The sequence below is a fragment of the Lipotes vexillifer genome, unplaced genomic scaffold, assembly GCF_000442215.2.
Source record: "Lipotes vexillifer unplaced genomic scaffold, Lipotes_vexillifer_v1.1 scaffold246, whole genome shotgun sequence".
Lineage (NCBI taxonomy): Eukaryota > Metazoa > Chordata > Mammalia > Artiodactyla > Lipotidae > Lipotes > Lipotes vexillifer.
In genome coordinates this window covers 312,190-328,131 of record NW_006787492.1, presented here as the reverse complement: position 1 = coordinate 328,131, position 15,942 = coordinate 312,190, and the positions used below count along the sequence as shown (strand labels likewise).

Here is a 15,942-nt window from a genome sequence, read left to right as displayed (position 1 = left end):
GGTTAAATATTTGTTGTCCACAAGAAAACAAAATAAACTTCCTATGGCCCTCCCTAGATAAAACAATATGTTAAAAAAGACAGTTCTAGGTTCAAACACAAATACAAGTACCAGTTAGGTTGATGTTATCAATAATTCACATAATGTGGACATTTCTAGACACTGAAAAACAATATTTTTCCCTGACTCTTCCAACTAACCATGTCAAAACAGACCTAATAAACTTTGAGCGACACATCCCTTCCTATGTTAAATTTACAAGTTTGATCCTAATAAATTCCCATCTGTGTATGTCAAGATATAATGTTTTCTAGTTGTTAAGTTTCGTGTCCCAAACTGTCTTACTTTATTTTCCCGCCACGAGCATGGTCCTACGTAAAATATTCGTGGACTTTCATCAGCCAGCCAAGTCAAGAGAGGTCACAGGTCTGGAACCCATGGCAAGTTTGCTCTATTCAGCAGCAGGTTTGCTAAAGTACTTTTTTGGCTTTCAAAGTTGAAGACCACATTGATCGAGTAAGGGATGAATGCTCATACTAATGAGCTCTCCATGCCCTTGTTGAGTATTTTTTCCTCTGAATTAGTTGGCATTTTAAGAGTCATGTGGGATAGTTGGAATGTTAGAACCTAGGGAATATAATTCCCCCCCACCCCCGCTGGATGTTTTGACTTCCTCACGACTTCTGATGATGGAGGATGGAATAATCTTTACATCCTCACTCTGAGAGAAGAACTTTCTCATATGCACATTAGGGCTGAAGAGCTATCCCTTTAGAATGGTAGCATTTGCCTTTGTTTTTCAAACTGGTTGTCTCCGTCACACCACCCAAACCTTGAAAGTCATGGTTAACGTTAGTTCTCTGCTTTTCTGTACATAGAAACACATACATCCAGTTCAGCATGTATTTCCTTTCACACACAGATGTTCTTTACATGCAGTGTTTTGTGTGGTGAAGTTAATGGAAGATTAGTAACAAAAGAAAATTATTTCAGGAAATTCAATTGATCTTCAACTTCTAAAAAAATATAAACTGCATTATATAATCGCCCATTGCTGCTTCTTTCATCCCTCACCACCATCCTCCACATGTGGAAAAATAATAAGAATGGGAGCTAAAGAGAAATAGTACGACGGTTCAGATTGAATTAAGCCACTTAGTTTTTGCTGTCGCAGTTTGCTTCTGTGACTAAAACCATCGTAATTATTAAGGAATAGCTTTTTCTGAGAGTATCATTAGAACCGGGAAAGGAGGCATTTGTCACGCACTGAGAAACCTCTGGAATAGCTCAGCCCTGTGAATCATGTCTGCCCTTTCTCCCTTCCTCTTTTAACGTTTGATAACAGAACTGGGAAAAGGGACCCAGAAAGTGATGTGAGCTCTGTCAATCTTCCACCTTGCTGAGGAGGACACATTAAAGTGTTTTGCATGGAAAATCAGCCTTAGTCAACACGTATTCAGAGCAAAGTGACCTTGAATATATATATAAAACACTGAAGCTTCTGGAGAGAATATAAATGAACCAAAAAGAAAGAAGGGACAGCATCCTAAAGGAAGAAGTTAAATCCAGGAAAAGGGTTGGCAATGCATTTCTTGCCACTTACCTTTTCTGCTGACTGGGCTGTACCAAAAAAGATGGGGATGAAAGCTAACCAAATGATGCAGGTGGTATACATGGTAAATCCGATAGGTTTGGCTTCATTGAAAGTCTCTGGAACTCCTCTTGTTTTAATGGCATAAACAGTACAAGTTACCATCAAGAGGATACTGTACCCTAGTGAACAAATGAGCGAGAGATCAGAGATGTCACACTTGAGCACTCCCCTGGCGTTCTCCGGGTCTAGAGTCCGCTGTTCTCCATAGTCAATGATGATGTGCGGTGGGTCCACAACAAACCAGACACACACTCCCAGGAGCTGGATGGAGATCAGGCTGAAGGTGATCACCAGCTGGGATGCTGGACTGATAAACTTGGGTGCTGTGACAGATTTCTTCCCCTGCTCAAATATTCGGTGGATTCGGTTTGTTTTGGTAAGAAGGGCTGCATAGCTGAAACACATGCCGAGTCCTAGGAAGATCCGTCGGAAGGAGCAGATGATTGTATCTGGTGCTGCAATCATTAAAAAGGTGATTGAATAACAGAGAAAAATCCCCGTTAGGAGCACGTAACTAAGTTCACGTCCCGAAGCCCTCACAATAGGTGTGTCGTTATAGCGGACAAAGGTCACGATCACAAAGGTGGTGGCGATGATTCCCAATATGGCAACGAACACAGGCACCACAGCCCAGGGGGAATGCCACTCCAGTTTGATGATGGGGATGAGCTGACAGCCTGTACGGTTGATGTTTGGTCTCTGATCCAAAGGGCAGAGTTCACAGGAGAGCTCATCCACCTGGTAGTTGTAACCTTCACAGCGCTCGCAGTGCCAGCAGCAAGGAACTCCTTTCACCGTTTTCTTCCTCTCCCCGGGCTTACAGGGCAGGCTGCAGACAGACGCCGGGTGAGTATGTTCTCTATTGGCCCACTGCATGTCTTCCACCTGTGGGTATAAAATATTAATGAGCCTTCCATTTGTCCCCCATTTATAATATCCTAATCCTAGCCACAGGTTTGTAATAAGTCACTGAATGCTGACAGTAGAGTTTACCGTAATAAGAGCCCAGAGTTTCTTTAGCTAATATTGACTTTATGAAAGTGCTAAATGATTGGGTCCAATAAATCATTCACATCATCAACTTGATGAGTGTCATTACGTTCCATTTACCTCCTTGGTGTTGACCAATCTGACATCTGGAGAAAGATTTATTGGCCCAAACAGTTTTAAAACAGAAAAAAAAATAAGTCCCATGGAAAAACGTGTTAGAGCCAAGCTCAGATATAAATGCCAGAATCCCTGAAACACTGGCTAGGCTATAAACACACATAGAAATGGTCATCCAAGTCTTTCCACCATATCTGGGGAAATTCAAATCTCACTGTGTCAATTTTGAAAGAAAATGGCAAAATTAGCTACTTTAATCTCTGACACTCCTCATGTGCTCATGGTGATAACTATATTAATGTTTTTGCCTGTTTAAGCTTAAAATTCACGTATTCCCCCACTCTTGCATTTTCACATTGTGGAAAAGACCGTGCTGAGTGAGATAGCTTGATGGTTATGTTTTCCATTGAACAAAAGTAGGCTTAAAGCAGTGAAATTGGCACAAATGAGTGAGTTCCCCTGCTGTGATCTCTCTCTGCTTCGGGGCCTTAAAGTTCCATCGTACTCTTTTGAATTAGATCACAGAATACCTCTATTAAAACAAACTTGTTATTTTAAGGGAATTTCGCCAATCATTGACCTCTTTCCTTAAATTTGTTTACTAAAGTTTCTGGGCCCGATTCCAATGTGAGGGGTCAAGGGAAGTGGGGTTTTCCACACCACCAAGCAATCCTTGGACACCAGCTGGGTGTCCTACAAGTCAAATCAGTTCTGACACTATCACCTGGAAATAGCATCAGATCCCACAGAATGCTAATAGGACAAACCAGAAATTATGGATCATAGGAGACAACTCATTATGAAAAGCTACTAGTATGTAAAAGGTAAGCTCTATGAATGGAAGGATTTTGTTCACTGATGTGAACAAACAGTGATTGACACACAATTTGTCCTCAAATATTTATTGAATTTGTGAGCAAGGAAGGACAGGAAGGGCACCCCTGAGGGAGAAGGAGTCAACTTGGAAGTACTGGCTTCTACAAATAAAGTACAGCTCAAAGAGGCACAGAGAGGAGAGCTAAAGGGATGTTTAAAAAAATAAATAAATAAAACAAAAAACTTATTTTCCCAAGACCAGCTCTATAAAAACCCAAAAGAAAAATTACCATTTGCTGTGATAGTCTGGCTCCAAGATGGCCCCCAATAACTTTACCTCCTGGAGCCGTGCACTCATGGAGTCCCCTCCCACTTTAAATGGGCTGAATTATGTAAACAATAATATATTCCAGAAATGACTGCATGTGGTTTCTGAGGCTAGGTCATAAATGACACTTTAGCTTGTGCTTTGTTCTCTCTTGGATTGCTCACTCCTGGGAGAGAGCCAGACTGTCATGAGAGCTCTCAAGCAGCCCTATGGAAAGGAACTGAGGCTTCTTGCCTACAATCAGCACCCACTTGCCACGCATGTGAGGGAGCCACCTAGACAGTGAATCGTCTGGCTCCAGTCAAGCCTTTAGATGACTGCAGCCCCAGCTGACACCTTGACCGCAACCTCATGAGAGACCCTGAGCCAGAAGAACCCAGCTGAGCTGCTTCTGAATGTCCAATCTACAGGAACTGTGCGAGATGATAAGTGTTTTATTGTCGTAAGCTGCTAAATATGGAGTTATTTGTTACGCAGCAATGGAAAACTAATGCAGCTCAAATTAAGCTTACTTACCCATTCTGTGACCACCACCAGTATAGTAGTCTGCTGAGAATCTACTGAGAAGGTAGTGACAACTATCTTATACCAAAAACATGCCCCAAAGTGTCTACTAGTGTCAGCAATATTCTATCATCACTTTTAAGGTTGCCTCCCTTTTGGGAACTATGTGACTGAGATTGTTCTCATAAGTAGATCTATTGCTAAAGGATGCTTTCCTTTCTTGAATGTGGGGTGAATAGTGGAGGGCAGAGAACTGTAGCCCCGAAGTTCAACACTTGCTGAGGGCCGTCAGATCTCCCCCAGGTGGAGTAGATAATTCATGCATGTTTAATTTCAAATATCCTCCCTTGAGAAAGTAGATGGTACTTCATGTGTCCTAAGGGCACTCAAGACTATTAGCTCTACCTTGTCTCTTCACCACAAAGGAAAAGCAATCTATCATAACCCTGTTAATTTTCTATTAGGTTTTAATGATTTAGAAAAGTTATTTTATTTATGTATAAGATTCCATTAGGCAAGAAAAAAAGTTAAATTGAAAGTGGCTTCTCTCAAAAATATTGAGAAAAATGAAATGCTCCACTTGAGTGGCTAAAATATTGATTTTATACCCTAATGGACTCTTATATAAGATAATAAAAGACTTTCTGTGAAGGTTATGTTTCAAAGCTAATTATTGTAAAACCAAAACTGCATTTTGTTTGGGGTTTCTATAGATTTACAATGTTACCGTTAAAAAAAAAAAAGGCAGTTAAAAAAAAAAAAATCTCAGAAACGTCAAACTTCAAGCTTGATAGAGACCTTAAAGGTCAGCTTGTCTACCCACATGTCTAATTCTTTAATTCTCAATACACTTTATTTTCTATAAGGAAATAAGACTTATTAACAAAGACATATATCCAAATCTGATAGGCCTCATTACGGAGGATAAATATTCATCATTATAAGCTAAGTACTATATTTTCTTGATCAGTTTCCTGAATACTGAACTAGTGGAAAAATGTTTCTCACAAATAAAAATTAAAGTTATAAGATAATGAAAAATACCACAATTTTTTTAACATTTGTAAATTTTCTTTAGTAAAAACAGTATAGTCAAGCCATATGTGTTACATTTCTTGATATAATGGGGAAAATTTATGTATGTTTCAGTAAACATGTTAAACATACATGACTACATTTTCATCAAGGAATCTATTTATGTATAACTGTACTGTGTTTTGATGTCATAGTTGAAGGCTGGGAACCAACCAATGTCCACCCCAAGGAAGAACAAGTAGCGAACACTTGAGTCAGGATCTTATAAATACATTAGTATTTGAGACACATAATTTATTTTGGATATGTTGCTAAATTAAAAATACTACTACTCGGGCTTCCCTGGTGGCGCAGTGGTTGAGAGTCCACCTGCTGATGCAGGGGACGTGGGTTCGTGCCCCGGTCCGGGAAGATCCCACATGCGGCGGAGCGGCTGGGCCCGTGAGCCATGGCCGCTGAGCCTGCACGTCCGGAGCCTGTGCTCCGCAATGGGAGAGGCCACAACAGTGAGAGGCCCATGTAACGCAAAAAAACAAAAAACAAAAAACAAAAAAACTACTACTTGAAAGTACATTAAACTTCCTATTTTTCACAACTATGCTACAAAGCATCAACAAAGATCATTCAGCTCTTTTGCTTTGCTATATTAACAAATAATACCACCTTTCATAATGCGTAAAAAGAGAAGCCATATCCATACATTTTCAAAATGTGTCTTCCTCTCCTTTGGCATTATTCTGATATTAGGATGTTTTCTGTCTAAAACATGCGTTCTAACAAATGGATGATAGTTATATAGATAGACCTTCTAGGGACAAAACCATAGCCCATTCCTGTCTTGACAATGTTCACCAATAGTGATTCATTCTGTAGGCTCCAATCCAGTACATTTCATAGAATGTGAGCCATCAACTGGCCTCTGCTGTCAAATTCTATTATTACTGCAGACAAATATACCAGCAACCACAAAACCAAAACTTTCTGAGTGAATGTGCTTACATTTTTTCATCTTTAATCTTCCCAGACCAATCAACCTAGAGTAATGCTTCATAAATTAAAGACATTATTTTTTATAGAATAATTTTCTTCTGTGTAGTTTTAATAACTCCTGAAAAAAAAGGACTACAAGAATATTTCCCAATTAAATGCCCCACTATAATTAATCATTTCCAGTATTCACTACAAAATTCTCGCTCAATTTAATACCTCTATTACAGTGTTTTTCCCACATGTTAAGTGGTATGTTCAATGTTATGATTACTATACATGTGGGAAAATTTTAAATATAACACTTAAAGATAATTGATATCTAGTCACTCCACCCTTAACTAGATCTTTTCATCTTGCTCTATAAATAAGCATAGTATTATAATCATTTTGGTGACTAGTTTGCCACTGCAGTATTCAAGAACCCAACTCTTCATCTGACTTATGTAACAGCAGATTGTACATGCAAACATTTCCAGTGAAACTGGGCATTTTTTCAAAGGCTTACTCGTTAATTTCCATAGTCAATAGTTTTAACAAGTGCACTTAATTAGCATGAGTATTTAAAATGTCAAAATTTGGTATATTTTGTGAATCATACGATTCAAATATGAATGACTACGTGTTGCACAATTAATTTGATAATGCAACTCAAAATACAGTTTCTCAATACATTAGTATACACATTCATATATATAAATATGTTTGTATATAGATATATATTGCTTCAGTAATATTCATCCTTTCCTTTGGGTCATGCAAAGCTTTCTACTTCTGTTCAAAGTGGTAAGTAGGTTTAGTGTCCTTTGAAAAGATAGTATGTGTGAGATGATTCTCAGATTGAAGTCCTAGTTTTATATGATATTACAGACCTACATAACCTTTAAAAATGCAAAGACTACTCTTATTTAAAAATACAGTTTAGGGCTTCCCTGGTGGCGCAGTGCTTGAGAGTCCGCCTGCCGATGCAGGAGACGCGGGTTCGTGCCCCGTTTCGGGAAGATCCCACATGCCGCGGAGCGGCTGGGCCCGTGAGCCATGGCCACTGAGCCTGCGCGTCCGGAGCCTGTGCTCCGCAAATGGGAGAGGCCACAACAGTGAGAGGCCCGCATAACGCAAGAAAAAAATAAAATAAAATAAAATAAAAAAATACAGTTTAAAATTTCATTTACAATAGCATCAAAAATAAAATACTTAGGAATAAACTTAACAAGTAAAGTGCAAGAGTTTTTTTTAATTAAAAACTACAAAATATCATTTCAAGAAAGTTAAAGAAATGAATAAGTGAAAAGAAATCCCAAGTTCATGGATCAAAAGATTTAACATTACCAAGATGGAAATACAAAATTGATCAACAGATTCGACATAATCCCTATTAAAATCTTATCTGGCTTCTTTGCAGAAATTGACAAGTTGATCCTAAAATTCATATGGGAATATAAGGGACCCAGAATAGACAAAATGATCTTGAAAGTGAAGAGTGAAGTTGGAAGATTCACACTTCTTGATTTTAAAACTTACTACAAAGCTGCAGTAATCAAGCAGCATGATACTGGCATAAAGATAGACTAATTACTGAAATAAAATTGAGAGCCCAGAAATAACCTCTTATATGTATGGTCAATTGATTTTTGACAATGATGACAAGAAAATTCAATGGAGAAAAAATAGTCTTTTCAACAATGGTGCTGGGACAAGACATGACACCAAAAGAATAAGCAACAAAATAAAAATAAATAAATTAGACTTCATCAGTATTACTTTTGTGATTCAACAGATGCCATTAGGAGAGTGAAAAGACAACCCACAGAGTGGACAAAAATATTTTCATATCATATATCTGATAAGGAACTTATATCCAGATTTTATTTTTTAAAACTCTTAGAATTAAACTGTTAAAAAGGCATAGAATCCAATTAAAAATAAGCAAAAGAAATGAAGAGACATTTCTCAAAACAAGACATATGAGTAGTCAATATGCACATGAAAAGATGTCTAACATCATTAGTCATAAGAGAAACGCAAATCAAAACCATAGTACCCACTAGAATGGTCATATTAAAAAATACAGACAGTATCAAGCGTTGTTGAAGATGTGGAGAAAGTAAAACCCTTTCACATTGTTGGTGGCAATGTAAAATGGTGCAGTTATTTTGGACAACGGTTTGGCACTTCCTCAAATAGTTAAGCACAGAATTGCCATATGACCTAGCAATTCCACTCCCAAGTAATTTTAATCTAAGAAAACTGGAGACATATGTTCTCACAAAAATTTGTACATGAATGTTCATAGCATCATTACTCATTAGAGCAAAAAAGCAGAAACAACCCAAATGTGCATAAACAAAATGTGCTTTATCTATTCAACCAAATATTAAAAAGAAATAAAGTACTATTATATGCTATAAAACAGATGAACCTTGAAAATATGCTAAGTGAAAGAAATCAGTCACAAAGACCATATAGTGTGTGATTTTTTTTTTTTTTTTTTTTTGCGGTACGCGGGCCTCTCATTGTTGTGGCCTCTCCCATTGTGGAGCACAGGCTCCAGACGCGCAGGCTCAGCAGCCATGGCTCATGGGCCCAGCTGCTCCGCGGCATGTGGGATCTTCCCGGACTGGGGCACGAACCCGTATCCCCTGCATCGGCAGGCGGACTCTCAACCACTGCGCCACCAGGGAAGCCCAGTGTGTGATTTTAATTTATATGAAATGTCCAGAATAGGCAAATCTACAGACAGACAGTAGATTGGTGACTGCTAGGGGTTAAGGAGGGAAGAGAATAGAGAGTTACCACTCAAGGGTACAGGATTTCTTGGGAGGTGATGAAAACGGTCTAAAATTAGTGGTAATGGATACACAAGTCTGTGATTATACTAAAAGCCACTGAATTATGTATTTTAAAATGGGCAAATTTTATGGCATTTGAATTATCTCAATAAAGCTGTTAGTTTTTAAATATGCAAACTATGTTGATACAGTCAGGAAGTATTAATACTCATTCCTTCATTTGCTGTATAAAAAGACATACTGCATGTTCGAGACAAGGTTCGATGTGGGGATTCAACAGTGACCAAGACATGGTTGCTGGCCTCCAGAGACAGTGCAAGTGGGGAAAGAGATAAGCAGAGGGCCAGTCACAGTTCAGTATGAAACTCCCCAAAAAGAAAAGGGTGAGGAAATGGTACTGCTAAAAGAGGATCCAGCAGGGCCACCAAGCATAGGCTTCAGGGATGTGTGAACAGCAGCCTGAAGGATGTATAGGAGGTAAACCAGGGAAGGGGATCTCAAGCCAAAAAAGAAAAAAAAAAACAAAAAACATCAAGATTCACGGGTAAGAAGTCATAACAAACTGGAGAAACTAAAGGTATAAAGAATAGCAAAAGTATAAATAAAAGCACTGGGGGAATTGATAAGAAGCAAGCTAGGGAACAGAGGTGATGAGGTGATGCTAGATAGTGAAGAACCTTATAAGCCACTGAGAGAAATTTGGGTATTATCTTGAAGGTGGTAGCTGGGATCTTCTGAAGGGTTATAACAAGGATAGGGATGATGAGCTTTATCGTTTAGAAGAATTGCTGCGCTGCAAGATAGAAGACTGAAGGAACGCAAGACTAGATATGGGTCAATCACCAATCACGCTGAGGCTGTTGCAGAATTCCAGATGAAAGGCAATGGTGACAGGAATCCAAAGAACGGCAGAGAGCATGAAGGATATTGTAAGCAGCACCAGGTTTTGGTTTTCAGATTTTATTCTCAAGGCCATAGAGGATGTTTAAAGGATTTTAATCAAACGCATGATCACACGTAAAATATAAATATAAAACTTTATATAGGGCTTCCCTGGTGGCGCAGTGGTTGAGAATCTGCCTGCTAATGCAGGGGACACGTGTTCGAGCCCTGGTCTTGGGGGATCCCACATGCCGCGGAGCAACTAGGCCCGTGAGCCACAACTACTGAGCCTGCGCGTCTGGAGCCTGTGCTCCGCAACTGCAACTAGAGAAAGCCCTCGCACAGAAACGAAGACCCAACACAGCAAAAATAAATAAATAAAAATGAATAAACTCCTACCCCCAACATCTAAAAAAAAAAAAAAAAATTTCTAGGCAGGCAGGAAAATTACTATTGACAGGAAAATGTGACTTGTAGTCAGGAGGAAAAAGTGTTCAATAGAAAGAGATCACAGAAAGAGTGATACAGAGGCAATGATAAGAAATAGGGGAATAATGTCATGATTCCAGGCAAAACAAGAGCCTGTGAACCGTTAGAAGAGGAGGTGATGAAGAAGATGGTCTGGATTTAAGATATAGTGAAGAAAATAGAGATAAGGGTGGCAAGAGAAAAAAGAGGAACCAAACAATATCATCTAAGCTTGTGTTTGAGAGTCATCCTTAGCATTACACTTACTTCAACCTCATGTCCGATTAATCACATGGCCAGGCATGATCCTCCCCGTGCCTAACTCCCAGGTAATTAGGTATCAACCCTCCTTAATCCCTTATTATACAACACACAGCACCTTGTAGTCTTTTTCAATGGCAATTTTACAGTATGTAATTATGCATTTATTTATTTTTCTTTTTATTTAAATAAGAGATTTTCTGCATTTTAAATTACGTGCCTCAATCTCTTACAGGGTTTACACAAAATACATCTCACTGGGTCCCAGTTCTTAGATATTACAATTTAATAGGTCTGGAAAGGAACCTCAAGTTGGCACTTTTTTTTAGTATCTTTATTGGAGTATAATTGCTTTACAATTGTGTGTTAGTTTCTGCTGTACAAGAAGGTGAATCAGCTATACATATACATATATCCCCATATCTCCTCCCACTTGCATTTCCCCCCCACCCTCCCTATCCCACCCCTCTAGGTGGTTACAGAGCACCGAGCTGATCTCCCTGTGCTATGCAGCTGCTTCCCACTAGCTAGCTATTTTATATTTGGTAGTGTATATATGTCCATGCCACTCTCTCTCTTTGTCTCAGCTTTCCCTTCCCCCTCCCCATATCCTCAAATCCATTCTCTACATCTGCGTCTTTATTCCTGTCCTGCCCCTAGGTTCTTCAGAAGCGTTTTTTTTTTTTAGATTCCATATATATGTGTTAGCATATGGTATTTGTTTTTCTCTTTCTGACTTACTTCACTCTGTATGACAGACTCTAGGTCCATCCACTACAAAACTCAATTTCCTTTCTTTCTATGGCTGAGTAATATTCCATTGTATATCTGTGCCACATCTTCTTTATCCATTCATCTGTCAATGGACACTTAAGTTGCTTCCATGTCCTGGCTATTGTAAACAGAGCTGCAATGAACATTGTGGTACATGACTCTTTTTGAATTATGGTTTTCTCAGGGTATATGCCCAGTGGTGGGATTTTTGGGTCGTATGGTAGTTCTATTTTCAGTTTTTAAGGAACCTCCATACTGTTCTCTATAGTGGCTGTATCAATTTACATTCCCACCAACGGTGCAAGAGGGTTCCCTTTTCTCCACACCCTCTCCAGCATTTATTGTTTGTAGATTTTTTGTTGATGGCCATTCTGACTGGTGTGAGGTGATACCTCATTGTAGTTTGGATTTGCATTTCTCTAACGATTAATGATGTTGAGCATCCTTTCATGTGTTTGTTGGCAATCTGTGTATCTTATCTGGAGAAATGTCTAATTAGGTCTTCTGCCCATTTTTGGATTGGGTTCTTTGTTTTTTTGATATTGAGCTGCATGAGCTGCTCGTAAATTTTGGAGATTAATCCTTTGTCAGTTTCTTCATTTGCAAATATTTTCTCCCATTCTGAGAGTTGTCTTTTTGTCCTGTTTATGTTTTCCTTTGCTGTGCAAAAGCTTTGAAGTTTCATTAGGTCCCATTTGTTTATTTTTGTTTTTATTTCCATTTCTCTAGGAGGTGGGTCAAAAAGGATCTTCCTGTGATTTATGTCATAGAGTGTTCTGCCTATGTTTTCCTCTGAGAGTTTGATAGTGTCTGGCCTTACACTGGGGTCTTTAAGCCATTTGGAGTTTATACTTGTGTATCGTGTTAAGGAGTGTTCTAATTTCATTCTTTTATATGTAGCTTCCCAGTTGTCCCAGCACCACTTATTGAAGAGGCGGTCTTTTATCCATTGTATATTCTTGCCTCCATTATCAAAGATAAGGTGACCATATGTGCGTGGGTTTATCTCTGGGCTTTCTATCTTGTCCCATTGGTCTATGTTTCTGTTTTTGTGCCAGTAACATACTGCCTTGATTACTAGAGCTGTGTAGTATAGTCTGAAGTCTGGGAGCCTGATTCCTCCAGCTCTGTTTTTCTTTCTCAAGATTGCTTTGGCCATTCGGGGTCTTTTGTGTTTCCATACAAATTGTGAAATTTTTTGTTCTAGTTCTGTGAAAAATGTCAGTGGTAGTTTGATAGGGATTGCATTGAATCTGTAGACTGCTTCGGGTAATATAGTAATTTTCATGATGTTGATTCTTCCCATCCAAGAACATGGTATATCTCTCCATCTATTTGTATCATCTTTAATTTCTTTCATCAGTGTCTTATAGTTTTCTGCATACAGGTCTTTTGTCTCCTTAGGTAGGTTTATTCCTCAGTATTTTATTCTTTTTCGTTGCAACGGTAAATGGGAGTGTTTCCTTAATTTCTCTTTCAGATTTTTCATTATTAGTGTATAGGAATGCAAGAGACTTCTGTACATTAATTTTGTATCCTGCTACCTTACCAAATTCATTGATTAGCTCTAGTAGTTTTCTGGTAGCATCTTTAGGATTCTCTATGTAGAGTATCATGTCATCTGCAGACAGTGACAGCTTTACTTCTTCTCTTCTGATTTGGATTCCTTTTATTTCTTTTTCTTCTCTGATTGCCGTGGCTAGAACTTCCAAAACTATGTTGAATAATAGTGGTGAGAGTGGACAACTGTGTCTTGTGCCTGATCTTAGAGGAAATGGTTTCAGTTTTTCACCATTGAGAATGATGTTGGCTGTGAGTTTGGCATATATGGTCTTTATTATTTTGAGGTAAGTTCCCTCTATGCCTACTTTCTGGAGGGTTTTTTTCATAAATGGGTGTTGAATTTTGTCGAAAGCTTTTCCTGCATCTATTGAGATGATCATATGGTGTTTTTCCTTCAATTTGTTAATATGGTGTATCACATTGATTGATTTGCATATATTAAAGAATCCTTGCATTCAAGTGGGATAAACCCCACCTGATCATGGTGTATGATCCTTTTAATGTGTTGTTGGATTCTGTTTGCTAGTATTTTGTTGAGGATTTCTGCATCTATGTTCACCAGTGATATTGGCCTGTAGTTTCTTTCTTTGTGACATCTTTTTCTGGTTTTGGTATCAGGGTGATGGTGGCCTTGTAGATTGAGTTTGGGAGTGTTCCTCCCTCTGCTATATTTTGGAAGAGTTTGAGAAGGACAGGTGTTAGCTCTTCTCTAGATGTTTGATAGAATTCTCCTGTGAAGCCATCTGGTCCTGGGCTTTTGTTTGTTGGAAGATTTTTAAGCACAGTCTCAATTTCAGTGCTTGTGATTGGTCTGTTCATATTTTCTATTGCTTCCTGATTCAGTCTTGGCAGGTTGTGCTTTTCTAAGAATTTGTCCATTTCTTCCAGGTTGTCCATTTTATTGGCATATAGTTGCTTGTAGTCATCTCTCATGATCTTTTGTATTTCTGCAGTGTCAGTTGTTACTTCTCCTTTTTCATTTCTGATCCTATTGATTTGAGTCTTCTCCCTTTTTTTCTTGGTGAGTCTGGCTAATGGTTTATCAGTTTTGTTTATCTTCTCAAAGAACCAGCTTTTATTTTTTTTTTTCTTTGCTGTTGTTTCCTTCATTTCTTTTTCATTTATTTCTGATCTGATCTTTATGATTTCTTTCCTTCTGCTAACTTTGGGGGTTTTTTGTTCTTCTTTCTCTGATTCCTTTAGGTATAAAGTTATGTTAGTTATTTGAGATTTTTCTTCTTTCTTGAGGTAGGATTGTATTGCTAGAAACTTCCCTCTTAGAACTGCTTTTGCTGCATCCCATAGGTTTTGGGTTGCTGTGTTTTCATTGTCATTTGCTTCTAGGTATTTTTTGATTTCCTCTTTGATTTCTTCAGTGATCTCTTGGTTATTTAGTAGTGTATTGTTTAGCCTCCATGTGTTTGTATTTTTTACAGTTTTTTTTCCTGTAATGGATATCTAGTCTCATAACGTTGTGGTCGGAAGAGATACTTGATACCATTTCAATTTTCTTAAATTTACCAAGGCTTGATTTGTGACCCCAAGATATGATCTATCCTGGAGAATTTTCCATGAGCACTTGAGAAGAATGTGTATTCTGTTGTTTGTGGATGGAATGTCCTATTCATATCAATTAAGTACATCTTGTTTAATGTACCATTTAAAGCTTGTGTTTCCTTAGTTAATTTCATTTAGGATGATCTGTCCATTGGTGAAAGTGGGGTGTTAAAGTCCCCTACTATGACTATGTTACTGTCAATTTCCCCTTTTATGGCTGTTAGTATTTGCCTTATATATTGAGGTGCTCCTATGTTGGATGCATAAATATTTACAATTATTATATCTTCTTCTTGGATTGATCCCTTGATCATTATGTAGTGTCCTCTTTGTCTCTTGTAATAGTCTTTATTTTAAAATCTATTTTTTCTGGGCTTCCCTGGTGGCGCAGAGGTTGAGAGTCCGCCTGCCGATGCAGGAGACGCGGGTTCGTGCCCCGGTCCGGGAAGATCCCACATGCCGCGGAGCGGCTGGGCCCGTGGGCCGTGGCCGCTGGGCCTGCGCGTCCGGAGCCTGTGCTCCGCAACGGGAGAGGCCACAAAGTGAGAGGCCCGCGTAACGCAAAAAAAAAAAAAAAAAAAAATCTATTTTTTCTGATATGAGAATTGCTATTCCAGCTTTCTTTTGATTTCCATTTGCATGGAATATCTTTGTCCATCCTCTCACTTTCAGTCTGTATGTGCCTCTAGGTCTGAAGCAGCTGATGGGTGCTCTCGCTCACTCAGGCCGGGGGAAGGGAGAGGTACAGAATGAGGGGCAAGCCTGCGGCGGCAGAGGCCAACATGACGTTGCAACAGCCTGAGGCGCGCCGCGTGTTCTTCCGGGGAAGTTGTCCCTGGATCATGGGACCCTGGCAGTGGCAAGCTGCACGGGCTCCTGGGAGGGGCAGTGTGAATAGTGACCTGGACTTGCAAACAGGCTTCTTGGTGGCGGCAGCAGCAGCCTTAGCATTCCATGACCGTCTCTGGGGTCCACGCTGATAGCCACGGCTCGCGCCATCTCTGGAGCTCGTTTAGGCAGTGCTCTGAATTCCCTCTCCTTGCGCACCCTGAAACAATGGTCTCTTGCCTCTTAGGCAGGTCCAGACTTTTTCCCAGACTCCCTCCCGGCTAGCTGTGGGGCACTAGCCTCCTTCAGGCTGTGTTCACGCAGCCAACCCCAGTCCTCTCCCTGGGATCCGACCAAAGCCTGAGCCTCAGCTCCCAGCCCCCACCCCA

General features: G+C 39.4%; 1 protein-coding gene across 1 annotated transcript in view; it reads right to left on the bottom strand.

Moving 5' to 3' along the window:
• The window catches only part of LOC103090583 (metabotropic glutamate receptor 8-like), a 298,490-nt gene that overhangs the window by 94,060 nt on the left and 188,488 nt on the right, over positions 1–15,942 (bottom strand). Inside the window, exon 5 of the mRNA XM_007460210.1 lies at positions 1,604–2,539. Coding sequence (XP_007460272.1) covers positions 1,604–2,539 — 936 coding nt within the window. The remainder of the gene's footprint in view (positions 1–1,603; positions 2,540–15,942) is intronic.